Source organism: Panthera uncia (genome assembly GCF_023721935.1).
Source record: "Panthera uncia isolate 11264 chromosome A3 unlocalized genomic scaffold, Puncia_PCG_1.0 HiC_scaffold_12, whole genome shotgun sequence".
In the NCBI taxonomy this organism is placed as follows: Eukaryota; Metazoa; Chordata; class Mammalia; order Carnivora; family Felidae; genus Panthera; species Panthera uncia.
Genome location: NW_026057579.1, coordinates 3,637,106 through 3,658,417, shown reverse-complemented (window position 1 = coordinate 3,658,417; position 21,312 = coordinate 3,637,106). Strand labels below are relative to the sequence as shown.

At 49.0% G+C, this 21,312-nt stretch overlaps 1 protein-coding gene across 1 annotated transcript in view; it reads left to right on the top strand.

Moving 5' to 3' along the window:
• FBLN7 (fibulin 7) overlaps window positions 1–13,048 on the top strand; it is a 31,319-nt gene extending 18,271 nt beyond the window's left edge. Inside the window, exons 6-10 of the mRNA XM_049652712.1 lie at window positions 5,248–5,373; window positions 8,166–8,306; window positions 9,277–9,414; window positions 10,344–10,482; window positions 11,889–13,048. Coding sequence (XP_049508669.1) covers window positions 5,248–5,373; window positions 8,166–8,306; window positions 9,277–9,414; window positions 10,344–10,482; window positions 11,889–12,261 — 917 coding nt within the window. The 3' untranslated portion in view covers window positions 12,262–13,048. The remainder of the gene's footprint in view (window positions 1–5,247; window positions 5,374–8,165; window positions 8,307–9,276; window positions 9,415–10,343; window positions 10,483–11,888) is intronic.
• Window positions 13,049–21,312: the final 8,264 nt, after the last annotated feature.

Genomic DNA, 21,312 nt, shown 5'->3' with positions numbered 1-21,312 from the left:
TCTCATTGCGGTTTTGATTTGCATTTCCCTGATGATGAGTGATGTTGAGCATTTTTTCATGTGTCGGTTGGCCATCTGGATGTCTTCTTTGGAGAAGTGTCTATTCATGTCTTTTGCCCATTTCTTCACTGGATTCTTTGTTTTTTGGGTGTTGAGTTTGATAAGTTCTTTACAGAACCTGGATACTAACCCTTTATCTGATATGTCATTTGCAAATATCTTCTCCCATTCCATCGGTTGCCTTTTAGTTTTGCTGATTGTTTCCTTCTCTGTGCAGAAGTTTTTATTTTGATGAGGTCCCAGTAGTTCATTTTTGCTTTTGTTTCCCTTGCCTCCAGAGACATGTTGAGTAAGAAGTTGCTGCAGTCAAGATCAAAGAGGTTTTTGCCTGCTTTCTCTTCGAGGATTTTGATGGCTTCCTGTCTTACATTTAGCTCTTTCATCCATTTTGAGTTTATTTTTGTGTATGATGTAAGAAAGTGGTCCAGCTTCATTCTTCTGCATATCCTGTCCAGTTTTCCCAGCACCACTTGCTAAAGAGACTGTCTTTATTCCATTGGATATTCTCTCCTGTTTTGTCAAAGAGTAGTTGGCCATATGTTTGTGGGTCCATTTCTGGGTTCTCTATTCTGTTCCATTGATCTGAGTGTCTATTCTTGTGCCATCGCTGTGGAAAATTTTAAATGCACAGAAGTAGAAAGAATGGTATAACGATCCTCACACACTCAAATACAGCAAATTCCTTAATATCTTTAAATACCTAGTTAGGGTAAAAATTTCTCCAGTTGCCTCATGCTTTTTTAACACTTTGGTTGAACCAGGGTCCACATAAGAGCCACACATTACAGTTGGTTGATCTGTCAGCACAGAGTTTCATGCGGGGCTCAATCCCAGAACTGTGATATCATGACCTGGACCGAAGTCAAGAGTCAGACACTTAACCTACTGAGCCTCCCAGACGCCCCTCTTACTCCTTTTTAGTCTACAGTCTCCTCCCCTTCCTCCTCCTTCCTCCTGCCACCCTGCCTCAGTCTCTTCCAGTTTATTTGTTGAAGAAACTGGTTTGTTTCCCACAGCCTTGATTTTGTTAACTGCATCCCTGTGGGGTCATTTAACATGATTTTCCAGTCTCTTTTTCTTTCTTTCTTTCTTTCTTTCTTTCTTTCTTTCTTTCTTTCTTTCTTTTTTTTCCTTTCAGTTTTATTAACATCCAGCACTGTGTTAAGCTTAAGATGTGCAGCATAACCACCTGACTTACATATATTGTGAAATGGTCATCACACCAAGTTTCCTTAGCACCCATCCTCCCATATACACACGCAAAAAGAAAAGAAATGGTTTTGCCTTTGTGGTGAGAATCTACTCTCTTAACAACTTCCCTGTATATCGACACAGCAGTGTTAGCTACAGTCACCATGCTGTACATCACAGTCTCAGTATTATCTATCTCATAACTACAGGTTTGTACATTTTTGGTCTCTGTATTTCTTCTTGTTTTTTTAAATTTTTTTAATGTTTATTTATTTTTGAGAGGGGGGCAGCGAGGGGCAGAGAGAGAGGGAGACAGAGAATCCAAAGCAGGCCCTGCATGATCAGCATGGAGCCTGACGTGGGGCTCGAACACATGAACTGTCAGATCATGATCTGAGCTGAATCGGATGCTCAACCGACTGAGCCACCCAGGCGTCCCTTGCCTCTTGATTTCTTAAAAACTGGCAGTGAACTCCAGAGGCCTGATGAGATCCAAGAAAGACTTTTGTTTTGTGCGGGCCGGACAGCGGTAGATGCCGTTGCGGGGAAGCCCGAGCCATCCGCCATCCTTCATGATGCTGTGCCTTGGGGAGCCTTACTGCTGTCCTCGTGCAGACGGCTCTGCAGCCTATTCCTCAGGATGCGCTGAGGGTAATCCCCCGAGTTCTTGCTCTTTCAGAAAGAGTGCAGCTTTCCCACTGGGCGCCAGTTTGGACATCACCTGCCTGTCTTGCGTCTTCTTTCCTTGAGTGTGTTAAATATGCCTCTGTGTCTTCCGTCGTAGCTGATTTTGCTGTTGCTGCCATAAGTATCTTGGTCTTCTCGCCTGGATGCCCAAAGGATTTTTTCTTGGTCTTTGAAATCTAATCATCTTCTTAGGATCCACCCCAGTCCTGGCTTTCCTGGGCTGGCTTTTCAACAGGAAGTCTCAGTGGCTGGAGCACACTGGCCCCTAGGAAGTCCTGAAACCTCCCAGGACATAGCCTGATATTGAGGAGACTCTAATGGGAGGAGGATCCAAGTGGCTCAACAAAGAATGTCAGTGCACACAAAAGGGATGGCCCAGGGAGCGGGAGAGGAGCACAAAGCGGGCAGCGCGGAGAAAGCATGAGCCACACTGAAAACAGCCACGGAAGCGCCAGGTGGACAGTCAGGAGGCTGGACCAGCCATATAGGAGAACGTGTTTCCTCTAAACATGAGTAACAGAAAAGGACTCTTGTCAAATCCCATACAAACTGTTATAAGGGGGAAAAAAGATAGAATAAAAAGTCTCTACAGACAATGAGGAAGTGCCAGAAAGACCTGGCCATAAAATAGATGAAGACTATTACCTGGTATTTCTAAACAAGCTGAAAGAAATTTGAAAAAGATAAAAACTGTGAAAGGACAGCACAAATAAAAACTAGCAAGCCTCAGAAATGAGGTGATTGGAGAAATGGAAAATCTGAAACGAGATGACAGAACACAGGAAAGGATTAAAAAATTTTTTTTTCAACTTTTTTTTTTATTTATTTTTGGGACAGAGAGAGACAGAGCATGAACGGGGGAGGGGCAGAGAGAGAGGGAGACACAGAATCGGAAACAGGCTCCAGGCTCCGAGCCATCAGCCCAGAGCCTGACGCGGGGCTCGAACTCACAGACCGCGAGATCGTGACCTGGCTGAAGTCGGACGCCCAACCGACTGCGCCACCCAGGCGCCCCTGGAAAGGATTATAAATAAACGGGAAGAGAGCAGATCATGTGCGTAAAACATGCGGCTCGGCTCCCGGGAAATAGTAAGTGCTCACTAAACAGCAGAGTTCAACAGGATCATCTGCCATGCTTTTGGCTAGACAGTCTCTCCTCAGCCTCTGCCCATGCCCTCTGTACGGCCCTGAAGCCACCCTGCACAGCCTGGGACAGATGTGAATGTGATGACAGCTATACTTCAATCAGGACACAGATGGGGCACAAGGACTGGGCACTGGGCCGTGGAATGCTTCTCACAATGTACCAAGATAAGAAATTACATCTGTATGGAGCCTGTCTAGAAACGAAAATCCTGGGCAACAAGATCCAGACAGGGAGACAGAGAACAGAGTCCTGGGCCACCTGTACATTTCTCTGTTGAGCTGATGACCACCTCCCCCAAAACCCCTGCCCCACCAGGTGCAGCCAGGCCCGGTCCCTTCCACTGTAGGATCAGAGGGGAGAGACAATGGCGCTCGTCCCACTGGGGCCAAATCGAAGGCTACTCATGTTCACACTCTTTGGCTCTCGGCCCACAACATCACGGACTAGTGGTCTGCTTGCTTTCAGACTCTGCTAGACAGCAGTGTTGGGGCCAGGCAATGGGCAGAAGCGGGAATTCCAAGCTCTGTGGCATATTGTGTACAGTGTCACTATAGACACATTCCTAGAGACCAGTCATCTGAGAACAGAACGTATGGGGAGAACACAAGCAGGCTGAGGTTACTGAGAAGCTGAAAAAGCTCCTTCCCCAGGAATAAGCAGCATTTGGATGATCTGGGTCCTTTCACAACTAACAGAAACCATACAATAGTCTGTATAACATCCCAGCTCTGAAGAGGCAGAAGGGAAGCCAGCATCCCAGCCAACCCACCCACAGCAAGGCTGCTGTTCTCATCAGGAGCAAAGCACCCTTTCTTCCTCTTGATAGATACAGCAGGAAAGGATGCTCATATGCCAACAAGGAGAGGTTTCCAGCTTCCTTTCCTGAGATGCTGTGGTCAACTCAGTGAACTGACAAACCTCTCTCTTTGGTAGAAAGGGCCTGTGCTCTCTGTGCTTTAAGACTGGGCTTAGGGGTGGGGCACCTGGGTGGCTCTGTCGGTTAAGCGTCCAACTTCAGCTCAGGTCATGATCTCACAGTTTGTGGGTTCGAGCCCCGCATCGGGCTCTGTGCTGAGAGCTCAGAGCCTGGAGCCTGCTTCAGATTCTGTGTCTCCCCCTCTCTCTGCCCCTCCCATGCTCACCCTCTGTCTCTCAGTAATAAATAACGTTTAAAAAAATTAACAAACAAACAAAAAAGACTGGGCTTAGGGGTGCCTGGGTGGCTCAGTCGGTTAAACGTCCGACTTTGGCCCAGGACATATCTCATGGTTCATGAGTTCGAGCCCTGCATCAGGCTCTGTGCTGACAGCTCAGAGCCTGGAGCCTGCTTCGGATTCTGTGTCTCTCTCCCTCTCTGTGCCTACCCCACTCGAGCTCTCTCTCTCAAAAATAAAAATAAGCATTAAAAAAAAAAAAAAAAAGACTGGGCTTAAGGATTCATAACACGCAGATGTGGCCTGAGGGTTTTTAAAAAATTATTTTTTTTTCTAATTAGAAAATTTATTGTGGGAAAGGTCGTTGTGGGAAAATGAAAGAGTAGAAAAAAAGTGTAAATGAAGAAAAATTGCCTGTAATCCTACCACACAGAGAGAAATCCATTAAACTTTTAAATCTGTATCTCTTTCTATATATTGCTTTCCCACAGGACTGCTGTGTGTATGAGCAAGGAACATTTCCCTTTTCCACCACTTAGGAAATGTAGAGAGTCAAAAAGTCTTCCTTGGTTGCACAGGAAATGAGTACAGGAGAGCTTCCGGGTGGGAATTTGGAGAGAGCTGGTTTTCTCCTTCTCCGGACACTGATGGACCATCTATCACTCGTATAACTCCCCTGAAAAGGTGTTCTTCCTGGGTGCTGGCTGCTAAGGGTAGAGTTGAGGACAGTACAGCTTGACTCAAAGGCAATGTGGGTTCATGCAGTGGTCCACCCTGCAAATTAGAAAATGGTGCCTCTGGTGGAGAGTGGCTGGCTGACGGGCCAGCTCCTGCAGGCAGAGCCCCAGGCAAGCTCCTGGTGTGTAGCAGGGTATGTGGCTTGCCGAATGGCGGGAGAGTGGAAGCTGAAGTCCTCCTGCCATGTAAAGAAAAGTAACCCATCTTTGGTTTGAGTTCATTTTAGAATCAGAACTCAACTACTTCTATTTGAAAATTATTTGTTCCTAGACATGAGCGAATGCTCCAGCCAGCCTTGTCAGAATGGCGGCACGTGTGTAGAAGGAGTCAACCAGTACAAATGCATCTGTCCTCCCGGGAAGACGGGGAGCCACTGTCAGCACCAGGCCCAGACAGGTACGTGGCCGCCGTGGGGCTGGGTGAGGACGTTCCACTGTAGAGCGAGGAGCACCCTGGTCACGGGTCACCACACGCAGATGTGTCAGGAGCTCAGTTCCCCACCCGAGAGTGAGCTTTCTGTCCCCTGATCCCTCCAGTTCCTGCTGTGGTTATCTGAGATGGAATGCAGGTCTCCCGTGTAACCGGAGTTTTGATCCTTCTCATGTAAGAAAACGCAGGTGGAGGTACTGACCCCTAATGTAAGAGCTCCCCAGACTGGGAATTTGGCCTGAGAAGCTTCCCTGCTCCACCTTCACTCGGTCAGCATTTCCTCTGCAGATCAACGGAATGGCTCTTCCTTTCTGATGCTCCCAGCAAAATCAGCAGCTACTGATACAGGCCAAAGTACCCTCAGAGCTGTGCACCAGACATCTGACTGGTGGGAAGCTCATTATCCACATCTTGAGTCCCAACACGTCCCTAGCTAGCAGGTCTAGAGGCCACATAGTGGCTGTTTTCACAGATGGCAAGATAATCCAGTAAGATATCTATGAGGGTCCCCCCACTGTGCTGTAGCCAACGTTTCTTAGATTAAAAAGTCAAATCCTAAAGCTGTCCTCTTTCTTTGCCAGAAAGCCCTGGAGTGTCCCGTCCGGTTGTCTGGGTTTCGGTGCGGAATCTCGGTGTGGGGAGGAGGAGGAACTGGTGGTTAGCGCTAGTGTCCAGAGAGTAGGAGCTTTGTCGGTACTTGATATTCTTGCATCAGACTCTGTCCAAGGCCAGTTTTAAATATTTTGCCCCCAGAGAGCTGCCGCTTAATTGTCTTGGTTCTGTTCAGCTGACTCAGCCTCGCCGGTGCTTTTTCGGAATGAAGCTGCCCTCCCCAAGAGCCCGGAGGCCTCCTTCCAGCTCCCATCCGGGGAGCTGCTCTCCGTGGAAACAGTCCCATCGCCTCTCCTCCTACTTACAAACAGGAAAGAACAAGAAATGGGCCTTCTTTCAAGCCAAATGTGCCGGCCCTAGACCCTGAGTGTCCTAAACCCCACATGTCAGGGTTGGTGCCGCCAGGACCTGTAGGCAGTTGCTCCTCAGGTGCGACTTTATATTTAAAGATTTCCCCACAAGAACCTCCCCAGGGAAGGGGAGGAGGGAGTGGGCAGGTGCGTCTGAAGCCAGTGGATGTCCTCATGGTCTCCACGAACAGCCCAGCAGAGGCCCGGTTCTTGCTCGCCTGGAGCCTTCCTTCCCATCATCTCTGCCCGTGTCTTTCCAGCTCTGAGGGGGAGCCCCTCTCCGAATATCTTTTAAACATTTTTTTAAATGTTTGTTTATTTTTGAGAGAGAGAGCACACAAGCAGGAGAGGGGCAAAGAGGAGAGACACACACAAAATGTGGAGCAGGTTCCAGGCTCTGAGCTGTCAGCGCAGAGCCCAACATCGGGCTCACACTCACAAACCGTGAGATCATGACCTGAGCTGAAGTCGAATGCTTAACCGACTGAGCCACCCAGGCGCCCCTCTCTGAATACTTTTTAAAATCCGTTCACCTCAGGGTGCCTGGGTGGCTCAGTCGGTTAAGCTTCCGACTTCAGCTCAGGTCATGATCTCCCAGTCCATGGGAGATTCTGTGCTGACAGCTCAGAGCCTGGAGCCTGCTTTGGATTCTGTGTCTCACTCTCTCTCTGCCCCTTCCCCTCTTGTGCTCTCTCTCTCTCTCTCTCAAAAATAAACATTGAAAAAATCCATTCCCCTCTTTTTTCCCTATTATAGTAAAATATATACAACATAAAATGTACCATTTTCACCACTATAAGGGTACAGGCCAGAGGCATTAAGTGCATTTACATTAGACAGCCCTCACCACGTCTTCCAGAACTGAAACTCTGCCCCTGAAACAGTACTTCCCTTTTCCCTCCCCTCCCAGCCTCCCCCACAACCACTCTACATGCTCTCTATGAATCTGACTACTCTGAAGACTTTGCATAAATGGAGTCCTCCCCGTGTTGTGTCCCCGCTGAAGAGGTTCAGCGCCATTTTCTTTCACCACCTGTTCCTCTCCCACCTCCCCTAACCGTAAAAAGCTGTAAATCTTTTGAAAACTTTCAAAAACTAATTAAAAAGATTTTTTTTTCTGATTGGAAAATTGATGTCCTTGGTTTAAAAATGAAAAGCTTAGATTCCTTAGAAAGGTATAAAAATTACAACAACAACAAAGAACCCCCCAAAAGTAGTGTTTTATATTTCATAGTTTTAGGGGCATCTAGGTGGCTTAGTCAGTGAGGCTCTGACTCGTTTTTGGCGTAATGATCTCGCCATTTGTGGGGATGGAGCCCCGCCTTTGAATGAGCCTCCTTGGGGTCTTTTCCTTCTCTTCTCTTCTCTTCTCTTCTCTTCTCTCTTCTCTCTTCTCTTCCTCTCTCTCTCTCTCTCCCTCTCCCTCCTCGCCTCCCCTGCTCGCGCTCTCCGTCTCTCTCAAAATAAAAATAATAAATAAATTCCCTAGTTTCAAACTCCAGGCATCACTGTTAGCATGCTGGTGTGTTAAGCCTTCTGCAGAGAAAACGGAGATTTGACCCTGCTGCGGTCCTTCTGGGCGCAGCCGCGTGGCCTGCGCTTCCTGCCCTGGGATTTGCGGCCGGCTGCGGCCGGCTGCGGGTTTCTGGTTAACGACTTGCCTTTCCTTCCCGACTCCAGCGTAAGCCCTGACGAGGGGGCGCGCCCCCGGCCCGGCCCTCCTCCCGGCCCCTGCCCGAGGTTGGGCGCGCGGCGGGTGCGCCAGGGCCGGGCGCTGAGGGTGTCTTGTCCCCGCAGCCGCCCCGGACGGCAGCGTGGCCGGCGACCCCGCCTTCAGCCGCGCGCCGCGCTGTGCGCAGGTGGAGCGGGCGCAGCACTGCAGCTGCGAGGCCGGATTCCACCTGAGCGGCGCCGCCGCGGGCGACAGCGTCTGCCAGGGTAGGCGGGGGCTCTGGCCCGGAAGCGGGCGGGACTGGGGGGGTGGGGGAGCGAGGACGGGGCTCCCACCCGCCGCCCTGCCCTCCTGCTGCCCGACCCAGCGCAGGGGACGGGCAAAGTCTCAGAAAGCCCGACCCGCTTTGCGTTTTAGGTAAGTGTCGACCTGATGGCTGCTGAGACTAGACGTTAGGGGCCATCGTGAGAATCAAGACTGGAGAAAGCAGCCATGGGTGCCCACACTTGCTCCCATGCCAGAACTCGAGCACGGTGCCATCCAAACCACGGACACTCCTCTAGAAGGGCCTTGAGGCCCCTTGTCCCCTCCATCCAGCTGCAGTGACACGGGCAGGTGGCAGAGAGGAGCTTGAGTCCTTGTGCTGGCGAGACAGGCCCCCTGAGCTGTGCAAGGGTCTGGGACCCAATTCCCTGGTCCCCTCTCCACTTAGCTTTACAGACCCAGCCACTGCAGCTAACCTCTCCTAATACCAAAGTGCCTTCTAAGAACCACTCAAACTAAGCAGGCCCAAACCTGAGAATTGGCCGGTTGGTGCCAACTACCTCATTTTACAGCAGCAGAAATGAGAGCCTCTTACTCCATGCCCAAAGATGAGGCCAGTTGAGGTGGGGCTGTGATCCAAGCCAATAGTCTGGGCTGCCGGCCCGATCTGCCAGCCTCTGCAGGGTCCATTCTGTTAGTCTTCAGCCTTAGAGGAACCCATCTAGGGTCTACCACGTAGGTCCCTCTCACCCCTCCCTTTGGCCCTGTGGGCCCTTGGCTGGGGAGGAAGGGGAGCACACCTGCTCTTCTTCTGGATGCTCTGCTGGGGACGGGCTTTCCCTATCCCACCAGGCCCAGCCACTTAGCCACAGTGGCCATCCCCTCCAGGAATTGAGGTGTGGCCATCCTGGGTCATGGTTGGTGGGTGTTCACCACATGGCTCCTGCTCATACTGGGCACTTCTGTCCCCAGATGTGAATGAATGCGAGCTCTACGGGCAGGAGGGACGCCCCCGGCTCTGCATGCACACCTGTGTGAACACCCCGGGTTCCTACCGCTGTGCCTGCCCCAGCGGGTACCGGACCATGGCCGACGGGAAGAGCTGTGAGGGTGAGTGATGCTGCTGCAGAGGCAGGTGGCTGCAGGGCTCAAGAGAGAGCCTGGCTGGTCTCGAACAGCAGCTCTTAGCCACTGGGGGAGAAGGAGCAGGAGAGAAGGCAGAGGGCGTCTCCATGGCCTGAAGTGCAATGTGAGGGAAGAGGTGGCTCTCCAGTGACATCCTGGTGGGAGCCCCACTAGGGGCTCTGCAGGGATCAGAGGAGTGAGTAACCTGGGACTGGGGAAGGAGAAGACACCTCCATCCATCCATCCCCCAACCAACCATCCATCCCTCCCTCCCTCCAGCCATCTATCCCTCCATCTGTTCATCCATCCCTCCCTCCCTCTATCCATCCCCCATTCATCCATCCCTCCTTCCCTCCATCCATCCATCCATCCATCCATCCCACAAGTACTCAAGAAGGCAGGCCCAGGTAGGATTGTGCAGATTGGGAAGAAACAGCTTCCAGCTGGGGTGAAGGCAACAGCAGAGACTTCCTGTAAGGAGAGTGAGGACATCTGCATTTGGGGTGAGGTGAGCGGAGTAGAAAGGCTTTCCGGAAGATTTGGCTCCTAAAGGGCCTGATAATAGCCATCGAGGGGAGACTCTGGGGCGCTCAGGCTGAGGAGGAGGCAGATCTGAGAGAAGTGTTGTGACCTGTGACTGGTAATGCTCCTGTGCTTCTAGCACGTCTGTGATGGGTCTACCCTGAGGAAGGACAGGATCCCGGGGAGGGGAGCTCCCCAGCAGGGTTCTCCAACACTTCCACGAGAGCTGGATTTCAAATAGCTAAGGATGACACGGTTTCCTAATTTGAAAAATAAGTTTTAGGTATTTAGAAAGCTCACCACATTCCAGTGCCTGTTGAGGTTTTTCATGTGGTCTTGTGACAGAAGGGACATCGGGATTTTCACCCTCCCTGGGGTGTCCCTTATTTCAGACGTCGATGAGTGTGTGAGCCCCCAGCACGTGTGTCCCCGGGGAACCATGTGCATCAACACCGGTGGAGGCTTCCAGTGCGTCAGCCCGGAGTGCCCCGAGGGCAGCGGCAACGTGAGCTACGTGAAGACGTCTCCGTTGTGAGTATAGCCAGGGCCACCCACGGCCGGGCGCATACGTCCCTCAGCCAGGCCTCCCAGGGTGGGTGGGCCAGATTCTGCCTCAGTTCTTAGGAAAAGGTACAGTTATATCCAAGGAAAGATGGAAGGCGGGAGCTGGGAGTCTGGCTTCTCTGAGCTTCCGTTTCCCTTCGGTGGTTGCATTTAGTGCCTTGCTGCTCTGTGCAGCAAGAACCCAATTTGCCCTGATAAGGGTACAGTTCCAAGTGCTCCCTGCTGACACGGAGGATGACTGAATTCTAGCCACCCTGCTGCAGCACTTTTGGGGGTGGGGGCCGCTGGAGGGAAGACCACTGTGGTCACATTACCAGGAGGCAGAGACATATTACACAGATTTGGGAGAAGATCGTTTTCTCGTGTTCACATGACTGGTAACTGGTAGGTTCCAGTCACTCTGCATTATATTAATCTGCTCTTCCTCTGAGATTAGGAACTTTGATTTTCAGGAATCTCAGCACGTAGTAGTTTTTGTTTTCAAAAGGTGAGAGACAGGCCTTTCAGGAGAATAACTACAACTATCACAGAGTGCATGTATTTTCTTCTGAAACGGAGATCACAAGAGCCTTAGCATTGTCTTTAGAGTGAATTGACTTCACAAGCTCAGATGCCTGAATTGCTTTTTGCACTGTAGCAGACAGAATAGAAGCATTGAGAAAGTCAGTGGCACTAAAGAGTGGCAGTTACTTCCTGAGCCCGAAGGCATCACGATCTTCCTCAGAAGTCACGTAGTGAAGGGACTGTATGTCGTAGCCTTCGGGGACAGCCCTGCTTAACAGCCAGATACCGTATTCAACCTGCATAACTGTGATTATATGGGTCACTGAATTGCATCTGTCTTTTATGTTGGGTAAGGTAGAGAAATTTCAGAAGCACTTCCACAAGATCCTGATTCCAAATTGTTAAGAGAGACAGGGTTCCCTCTTTAAGAGTAAACACTGGGTGTTTGGAAAGTTCGCCCCATATAGAGCGCCACATTCCAGTGTTGGCAGCTACCTGCCGGGGTCCCACCATTACTGAGAGAGGTCTCGGCACATGTAGAAGGGGCACCTGGTTTGAATACCAGGACCATCACTAGTTAATCTTCCCCAGCTTTAGTTTTCTGTGAAAACTATAGTAACAGCATATATAAATATACATGCACATCCACACACAAGTGGGTCAGGGGAGCACCTGTGCCCTGGCCACACCTGACACCACCCATGCTCCTTTGCCTGTGGCTCTGAGCACCTGTGGTGAGGAGCTGGTGGCTGGGGAAGGTCATTCTGCTGGCCTCCGCCAGAAGGCAGTGGGGCAGGCAAGCCAGGTCAGGGCAGCCCTTCTTGAGTTTCGCCAAGGCTGACTCCCTCCACTTTGCCTCTCCGTTCCAGCCAGTGTGAGCGAAACCCCTGCCCCATGGAGAGCAGACCTTGCCGTCACTTGCCCAAGACCATCTCCTTCCATTACCTTTCTCTGCCCTCCAACCTGAAGACGCCCATCACGCTCTTCCGCATGGCTACGGCCTCAGCCCCCGGCCGACCCGGACCCAACAGCCTGCGGTTTGGGATCGTGGGTGGGAACAGCCGAGGCCACTTTGTGATGCAGCGCTCAGACCGGCAGACAGGGGAGCTGATCCTCGTCCAGACTCTGGAGGGGCCTCAGACGCTAGAGGTGGACGTCGACATGTCAGAATACCTGGACCGCTCCTTCCAGGCCAACCATGTGTCCAAGGTCACCATCTTTGTGTCCCCTTATGACTTCTAAGGCAGCTGTGGGATCACTGCGGTGCAGAGATCTGGGCTCATCTCTCTTCCTCAGAGATTCAGCTGTGGGCCCTGACTGCGACAGACCTCTCTCCCCACCCTGCCCTGCCCCTGCCCTGTCCCTGCCCTGTCCCTGCCCACCTGCCCACCTGCCTGTGCCCCCAGGTTTCTAGGGCACCGCGCACACTCCTCCATGGAGTGGCACAGAAGGGCAGCCACGGGACCCAGACTGCTGCCATCACCGTTTTCTTTCTGCTTTAAGCTCTTCCTGTAGATTATGCACTAACCTTCTCAAGTCTTTTTTACAGGGAAATGGGCGGTTTTTCAAAATGCTGGGTGAATGGCTTTGTGAGTTTGAACCAGCTGGGGAGGGAAAAGCTTATGATATGTGTCTGAGATGACTGTCAGCCCTCTGCATTGTTGTAGTCAAGCCTCTAGCATGCTGAGGGCCGGATCATGCCCCTGCACGTGTGGGCATAGGGACTGGGTCTCCTGCCACAGCCCGGCGTATTGTTCTTGTCTGCATTCCCTTCTGTGACATGCCTGCCAGGCTTCTCATCAGAAACCCGTGGCAGGGCCTGGAACCCCTGTGCAGATTCTCCTAGACCAAGGAACCAACATTAAAGCATAAGTTCTGCCTGAAGTAATTCCCTTTTGAGAACTCGTATCTCAGAACATAACCTGGTATTATAACAGAAGAAATAAAGTCTGTTGCTCCTACGTGCCCACCTGGCTGTTCCTGAACACGAGTTAGCCCAGTTCCTTCTAGGAAGGGATACCTGGCTCTCTTCTTGTCTAGGCTAGACCCACTGGGATGAATGAAGAAGAAAAAACATGGAGGTGACCTTGGGATAGCTCCACCAATAGAAATTTTGCTTGGCCAGATGAGAGACTGGTAAGGCAACATCTGGCCACGGTGAGTTTAAGAAAATGTTTGCGTTTACTTTGATCCCAGGGCCTTCTGTTTCTTCTTCTTGTTTTTTAATTTTTAAAAAGTTATTTATTATTTGAGAGAGTGCATGTGTGGGGGAGGGGCAGAGAGAGAGAGAGAGAGAGAGAGGGAGGGAGAGAGAATGCCAAGCAGGCTTGGCGCTGTCGGCATGGAACCCGACGTGGGGCTCAATCCCACAAGTTTGAGATCATGACCTGAGCAGAAACCAAGAGTTGGACGCTTCACCAACTAAGCCACCCAGGCGCCCCGCAGGGCCTTGTACTTCTGATGTAAGAGCCAAGGGGCAGTGCCCTCCAGGTAACTGAAGAAAGAAAACACTGGCTGGAGCATGGGATGGGGTGGAGGAGACCATTCAACTTAAAACTTAAAAGCCAGCTGAACTGTGAGGAGATTTCAGTATCCAAATACACATTAATCTAGGTGACGTTTCATCAGACATTTATTTTAAATATCTTTGTATTTGCCTTGGTATGAGATGGAGCCAGAGGAAGTGTGTTGCCAGTTTAGTGATCCAGCCATATATCAAGACGACCCCAGTGTCTCCGATAGTTTCGTAGTTATCTCATATGACAAGATATTTCAAGCTCATCTTGTGTATTTTATGCCTTAGCCCTGAAGTCATCCAGTGGTTCCCAGAGATCCCCGGTTCCTCTTAGTGGGAAATAATAATTAGAGACCAAAATCTGGGTGTTAGGAGTGCTCATTGATAGTGGCTTGGTGTTGGTGGACAGAACTAGGAAATATGTTACTATGAGTTTTGGGTTCATTTGTTTTTTTAACTACACGAGTTTATAATGACACTTCCAATCCAACTCAGGACTACAGGGTTTTTACTGTAGCCTTCCTGATCTCACATCTGTTCTTCTTTGACTCATTCTGAAAACCTCTTTCTCAAAACCACCAAAATAATTACATATTGTTTTAAATCTTCAGAATAACAGTGACAAGTTATAAAAAATAATTGTGGAAAAGTTAAAAATTTTCTTTTGCAATTCTTTTTGTCCGTAGGGTTTATGCCATTAGACATGTTCAAATTACTATTTTAAAATAACTTAGAATAGTAGTTATGTCCTAAACCTGAATCAGGGTTATGAGTATTCACTTTGTTTTACTTAAATTTTTAGAGATTGCTATTTTCATTTTAATTTTTTTATAATTATGTAAATTATTTATATGGCTCCAAAGCCAAATCCACAGAATGAGCTACAGTGAGAGAAGTCTGTATTCCAACCCATTGCCCTCCACCTATTTCTTCCTTCTCCCTTAGATAGTAATTTTTTTCCCATTTCACCCTTGCATTAAAAAAAATTATACACACATACAAATGATAAATGATAGCACACTATTTCACACTTTCCTTGGTCTTGCTTCCCCCCTCCCTTAACAATATATTGAATATCATTCCATAGAACCAGATAGAATGTTCTCCTATCCAATGCTCCATTATGAAGTCATACATACCGTTGTTTATTCAACCAGTCACCCTTGATTGAGATTTGGGTTGTTTCCGATCCTTTGCTATTAAAAGTATTGCAGCCATATGCATTTGTCTTTTGTATTTTTCCCTTTGTATCTCTGATGCCAATTTTTCCTCCATAGAGATTATACTGCTTTCTGTCTGCAACAGTGTATGAGAGTTCCTATTCCTGAATCAAAGAAGGCCCCTAGTCCTCACATCTGCACACCCACCAGACCCTCGTTTGGAAGGAGATAGAGGCCCGAATGTAGAGCTATGCCACAAGTAGCCCACCTACCTGTCTTGGACTTCTAGCAGTCAACAGCCACCAGCAAGAGATGAAAGACCAGCCAGCTGGATCACTGACTCAGGAGGGATGGAAAGTTAGCTAAGTTTTTGGATAACTTTTAAAAATCATCTTACTTTCATTTTTTTTTTTTAAGTTTATTCATTCTGAGAGTAAGAGAGAGTGTGCACGCAGGGGAGGGGCAGAGAGAGGGAGAGAGAAAATCCTAGGCAGGCTCCACACTATCATTGAGAAGCCTGATGCGGGGCTTGAACTCACGAATTGTGAGATCATGACCTGAGCCAAAACCAAGGGTCGGACACTTAACTGACTGAGCCACCCAGGTGCCCCTAAAACAAAATATCACTGCAGAGTTCATAATAAACTTGATGGGTTTACTGGGAATCTAAGTATGTGCCCCAAGAAGGGCCATGAAGAAGCCAGACTTGATTGGGTCACTTTCCACCAGCCACTGCCTCAGCTTTTACCAAGCTCACACTGCAGGGATGGAAAGGTGGACTTTCATGACTTTTACCACGTACCTATGAAAATCTACAGGTTTTTATAAGCAGCATAATATTCCTGAACATCTATTCTGTTGCACGCACTGTTTTAGTTGCTTAGGATACAATGGTTGACAAGATTGACAGAGATCCTGGCTTCATGAAGCTTCCGTTTCAGCAAGTGAGAAGATAATGCACATGAAAACAAGGAAAGTACATCATTTCAAAGAGGGATGCATGCTCTGAAAATAAAAGCAGCAGAAGAGGATGTCGGTATATAGCAAATGTATGCACAAATCCACAGAGACAGGTGATCCATAGAGCCTAGATGTTGCAAACACTGTAATCATGTGTGGCGACAGGGGGATCCCATTTCTCAGTGTTTGGAATTAAGACCCGGAATCTTGAGTGTCTGAATGAAGGAGTGATGTAAAGCAAGACGTAGGATGACCACATTGGCTTATGAGCACAAAGGAGAGGCATCTATCTACAGAGAGAACAATGATGCTGACATGGAAAGAGAGGAAACGAAAGACCATGGGCACTCCAGGGGGAGCCTAATTCTGTGTTCTGGTTATTACTGTTGTATAAAATATCCCATTGTGGTATTATGCTCATGGATTCTGTGGGTCAGGAATTCAGAGCACAGGGGGACGGTTTATATTTGCTCCACAATGTCTGCAACCTCCCTCAGTCAGGAGGCCGCCAGGGCCAGGGCTCCAGTTACCTGAAGGGTCATTCACTCACTCACATGTCTGGCCCAGGCTGGGAAACGAAGACTGATGATGACCAGAACAGCCATCCTTGGGCTCTTCGTGTGGCTCAACTTCCTCAGAGTACGGTGGCCTCAGAATAATCAGACTTCCGACATCGTGGCTCAGAGTTCCTGGTTTCAGTGTTCCAGAAAACAAGGTGTGCATGGCCATTATGACCCAGCCTCACAAGTCACATAGGGTCACCTCTGCCATACTCTGTTGGTTGAAGTAGTCACCAGCAGCCATTGGGTCAAGGGAAGCGCACATGGGCCAGTGAGTCCTCACTGAGTCGAGCTGCGGCAAATTGAGAAGTTTTAAAGGATTTCATGGCCATGTTTTTAAAACTGCCATTTCTAGTTTCCTGTTTAGGATTCTGGTGCCTCACGGGATCTGGCTTCCAGTCTGTGGGTATTATCAGACCGCCCTGTGTCCCTTCAGTCCTCCTTTGCTCAACCTCTTTTGGGTGTCATTTTCAAACAGGTGATCCCAGCCTAAGACACAACTCATACTAAGATCTTCACTTATATCACAAGGGGGTACCTTCGACAATGGTAGAAACAGCATTGAAGTCCAACGAGCATGGCACTGCATGCTCGCCAAGGTCAGAGGTGGGGGGAGAGAGACCAGTGGAAGGGTCAGGACCAGTTCGTGAAGTTAGCACTTAAAGTGGTTCTTAGCAGAGGAGTTCTAGTGGGAAATGTAGGCCACGTCCTGCCGTATACACTGTCACCAGGAGGATCCCCCACAAAATCCAGCATCGGCAAAGCCACGGAAATGTCTGCTGACTTACAAACGAGACAATATGACTTGGTGAAAATTGGGTTTGGGCTGGTGGAATTTTCTGAATCTGAACACCTTCAAATGATTACTTTTTAGCAATCTGGTTATCTCCAGGAAGCTCTTTAGACTTTTTTTTTTTTTTTTTAACTTAAATTCAAGTTAGTTAACATACAGTGTAGTCTTGGCTTCAGAAGTAGAACCCAGTGATTCATCTCTTACATACAACACCTAGATCATCCCCCAAAGTGTCCTCCTTAATGCCCGTCATCCATTTAGCCCATCCCCCAACCCAACACGTCTCCAGCAGCCCTGTTTCTTCTCTGTATTTGAGTCTCTTATGATTTGCCTCTCTCTGTTTTTATCTTGTTTTTCCTTCCCTTCCTGCTCTATGTTCATGTGTTGAGTTTCCCAAATTCCACATATGAGTGAAATTATATGATATCGGTCTTTCTCTGACTTACTTCACTTAGCATAATACCCTCTAGTTCCATCCGCGCTGTTGGAAATGGCAAGATTTCATTCTTTTTCATCGCCGAGTAGTATTCCATTGTGTGTATGTCCCACATCTTCTTTATCCATTAGACATATTTTTTAGGGTGAAAACAGGCTGTATGGTATGTCCACTTGCTTACTTACGTGAGGATTCACAACAGTCACACTGTGACACTTGCACAATGGTCCACCTTCCTTCCCCTTCTAGCTGGCTGAGTCGTCAGACATGTTTCTGAAGACAAAGATCTCTGCATCTCAGATGCATCTGTCCTCCATACCCAAGCTGCCAAGTTCTATCACAGAAAGTTTGTTCCTCACCCCTACCAAGTCCTATGGGTCAAGATCAGTTACCGTACTATTTCCTTCATTCCCGCCTTTGGCCAGTAGGGGGTGGCAGACTTGGCTTGAGGGCTGGGTCTTGAATGCTGGAGGTGAGAACACTGCCCTCTAAGGGGGTCTTTCTCACTCCAGTGCTGGTTTTAGGTGGTTTGGAGTCTGTCCACAGGACATATCTCTGCGGTTACTTGGCCATGTGGAAATTCAACACACTCCATGTTCAATCACAGTCATGGTGTTCTTAAGGCAGCTGGATCTTAGAATGTAACTCCAAATCCCTAGAGTCTTGAGTGGTCTGGCCCCTGCCGACCTCCTGGACCACTGCTCGTGATACTCCCAAACGCACCTGGCCTCCTTTCTGCCCCTTGACTCTGCCAATACATATCCAGAGATTGTCTGAGGCAGGGTGGAGGGAAGGGCTTTCTTAGGATATGGTTGGAAAGGTCTCTCTTTTGCACTGAATGGGAGGAAATACGTCATCACAGTTGCTGCTGGGAGCCATGTTTTTGACAATGAGAGAAGAGAGTATAAGGGAAAAGCCTCCTGGCTACAAGCAGAGCCAAGGGAAATGGAGTTGGGGTCCCAGTGAAATTGGTCTGAACCTTTCCTCCCCATCTGGACTCCCTGTTATATGAGATCATGTGGTTGTGGTGTAAATGGGGTGGAGATGGAGTTCTTGTTGTTTGGCTCTAACTGGCTTGACTCCCAGCTCCATGAGAGCGGGCATCTTTTCAGCACGCACCTTTCGGGCATCCAGCTTCCAGAACTGTGAAAGGATACATTTCTGCTGTTGTAAGTCACCCAGTCTGTGGTGCTCCGTCACAGCAGCCCCAGGAAACAACTATACCTTATACTCTACAGTCTCCCCTCCAGTTTACACTAGTGACACCCCAGTGTAAACTCCTAACACTCGCTCACTCACACATAAGACCCTGTCAGCTGCCGAGGGTCAGTCCTCTCACCTGCTGAGGGAGGGGTCATCTCCAGCCTGGAGAACATGGACAGCCACTATCCAGCAAGCACATACTTCTCTTCACCACATCCTGACCCAGCCATTCTCTTCTTGGTCAATAATCTTGACTCACTTAAGAGTGATAAAGATCATCACTTTATTACTGTAATTGCTAAACTTAGAGTCCCAGAAGAAGGTCTCTTGCAAGGAGTACAAAGTCACACTGGAGACATTCTGGAGATTGATTTTCAAACTTTTTCCCTTTCTTTTCTTTCTTTCTTTCTTTCTTTCTTTTTTTTTTTTTTTGCAAGAGAAATTGGCTAAGGTTCTAACTAGTAATGACATAATTCTACTTCTTTCTGCAGTACCAGCCGAAACAAAGGGCTCAATCAGCATATTTCATAAAGAGAGTCATTGACTCCAAGAATAAGGAAGGAATTTGGACTCTTAATCCTAACCCTGGATTAGCCTAGAGGACTGGAAACAAAATCAAAGCCACTCTCCCCTCGGGGTGTGCCCCTCCCTGCCCTCCCCCCCCTCCCCTGTCCCCCCAGGATTCCCACAGAATTCGGCTGGCTCTGCCAGCGTTCAAGCACTCCTGTGACAGTCTCTGTTTTCGTTAACATCAGGTGACCCTGCAGAGCAAGTGGGGGACTTGATTACAGGCCAGTTGTGCCCTAAGAACCAGACGCATGGCCTGCATTTCCTTTTCCTCTTATACAAACAGAAGAGTATGACTTCTAATCTAGATCAAAAGTGAGGCAAAACACACACAGATGGGAATTCCACAGAAATTTGTCCGAGGCCAGGCAGGAGGCCCTGAATCGGAGACACGTCCCTGGCAGTCTCCACCGGCACTACAACACACAGCTCCCCCTCTCACGGCTGGCGGGGGACACAGCCTAGCATTCCCCCATCTCTCTCTCTTGCCCCGCTCTCTCCTTGATAAAGAGTAAAAAACTGACGGGGCGCCTGAGTGGCTCAGTCAGTTAAGCGTCTGACTTCCGCTCAGGTCATGATCTCACCGGTTATTGAGTTCAAGCTCCGCGTCGGGCTCTATGCTGACAGCTCGGAGCCTGGAGCCTGCTTCGGATTCTGTGTGTGTGTCTCTCTCTCTCTCTCTCTGCCCCTCCCTCCTCACGCTCAGTCTCTCTCTCCTTCAAAAATAAAATATTTTTTTAAAATTAAAAAAAAAAAAGTGAAAAACTGCTCTGCCACCAGCCAGGCTGTGGGGGAGAACCAGGAACTGAAACAGAAACCACAACTTCCCAAAATGCAGTGCCCTACGACTCACATAACCCTTTTACTGCATCCATCCAGAGCATGCACGCCACAGAGCGTCCCGGTGTAAACTCCTAACACTCGCTCCCTCACAGATAACACCCTGGAAGCAACTCTCTAGTTGAGAAAATCTGACCCACCCTTGCCAAGACCATCCCATGACTCACCCAGGTCTCCAGAACAGATTATCTTTCCCTAACTCCCTCCTGTTGACGTGGCCCCCAGCCCCCTGAAATGCAATCCCTCTCTTGTGGCAAATCATAAACCTGGCATCGTTGACTCTAAGTGGGTTCCGGGTGGTCTTTGACTGACAGGCATCAGCTCTCAACTTGAGCAACCAGTGGTCTCCCCTGTGGTCCCTGGACCTACTGGTGTGCGGTGCCCAACATTGAACGCGTACTAGGTGGTTGGGGGTGGCACTCATTAAGAGTCTCAAGTCTGGGGGGCTCCTGAGTGGTTCAGTCAGTTAAGCATCTGACATCAGTTCAGGTCATGATCTTAACGATTCATGAGTTCGAGTCCCGCATCAGGCTCTGTGCTGACAACTCGAATCCAGGAGCCTGCTTTGCATTCCGTGTCTCCCTCTCTCTCTGCTCCTCCCCTGCTCATGCTCTGTCCCTCTCAAAAATGAATAAACATTAAAATTTTTTTGTTTTAAGAAGAGCCCAGAGGCTGGAAATGAGGAGGAGGATGGGCTGCTCAGGAGGAACTGTGTAAAGGCTCGAAGACACCTCACACGTGTATGTGAATGTCACACACAGATCTTCCATTACGATGGGGTCATGTCCCTGTAAGCCCATCATAAGTTGACAATATGGTGAATCAAAATGCATCTAATGCACCTAACTAGAACATCATGGCTTAGCCCAGCCTACCTTATATGAGCTCAGCACACTTTAGCCTACAGTTGGGCAAAATCATCTAACACAAAGCCTATTTGATAACCAAGTGTTAAACCTCTTTGAACACGGTACTGAACATAAAAAATGGAAGGGCTATACGGGTACAGCATGGCCGTGAGTGTATTTGTTGTTCACCTTGGTGATCGCGGGGCTGGGACTGGGAGCTGTGGCTGGCGGCGCTGCCCAAAAGGACCAAGAGAGGATCATACTGCATATTGTTAGCCTGGGAAATGATCAAAGTCCAAAATTCTAGGTACAGTTTCTACTGAGTACCACTTCTGCACCATGATAAAGTCGCAAAAACGTGAAGTCGAACCACTGTAAAGTCAGGACCATCTATGCCGGGAGGCATGTGTG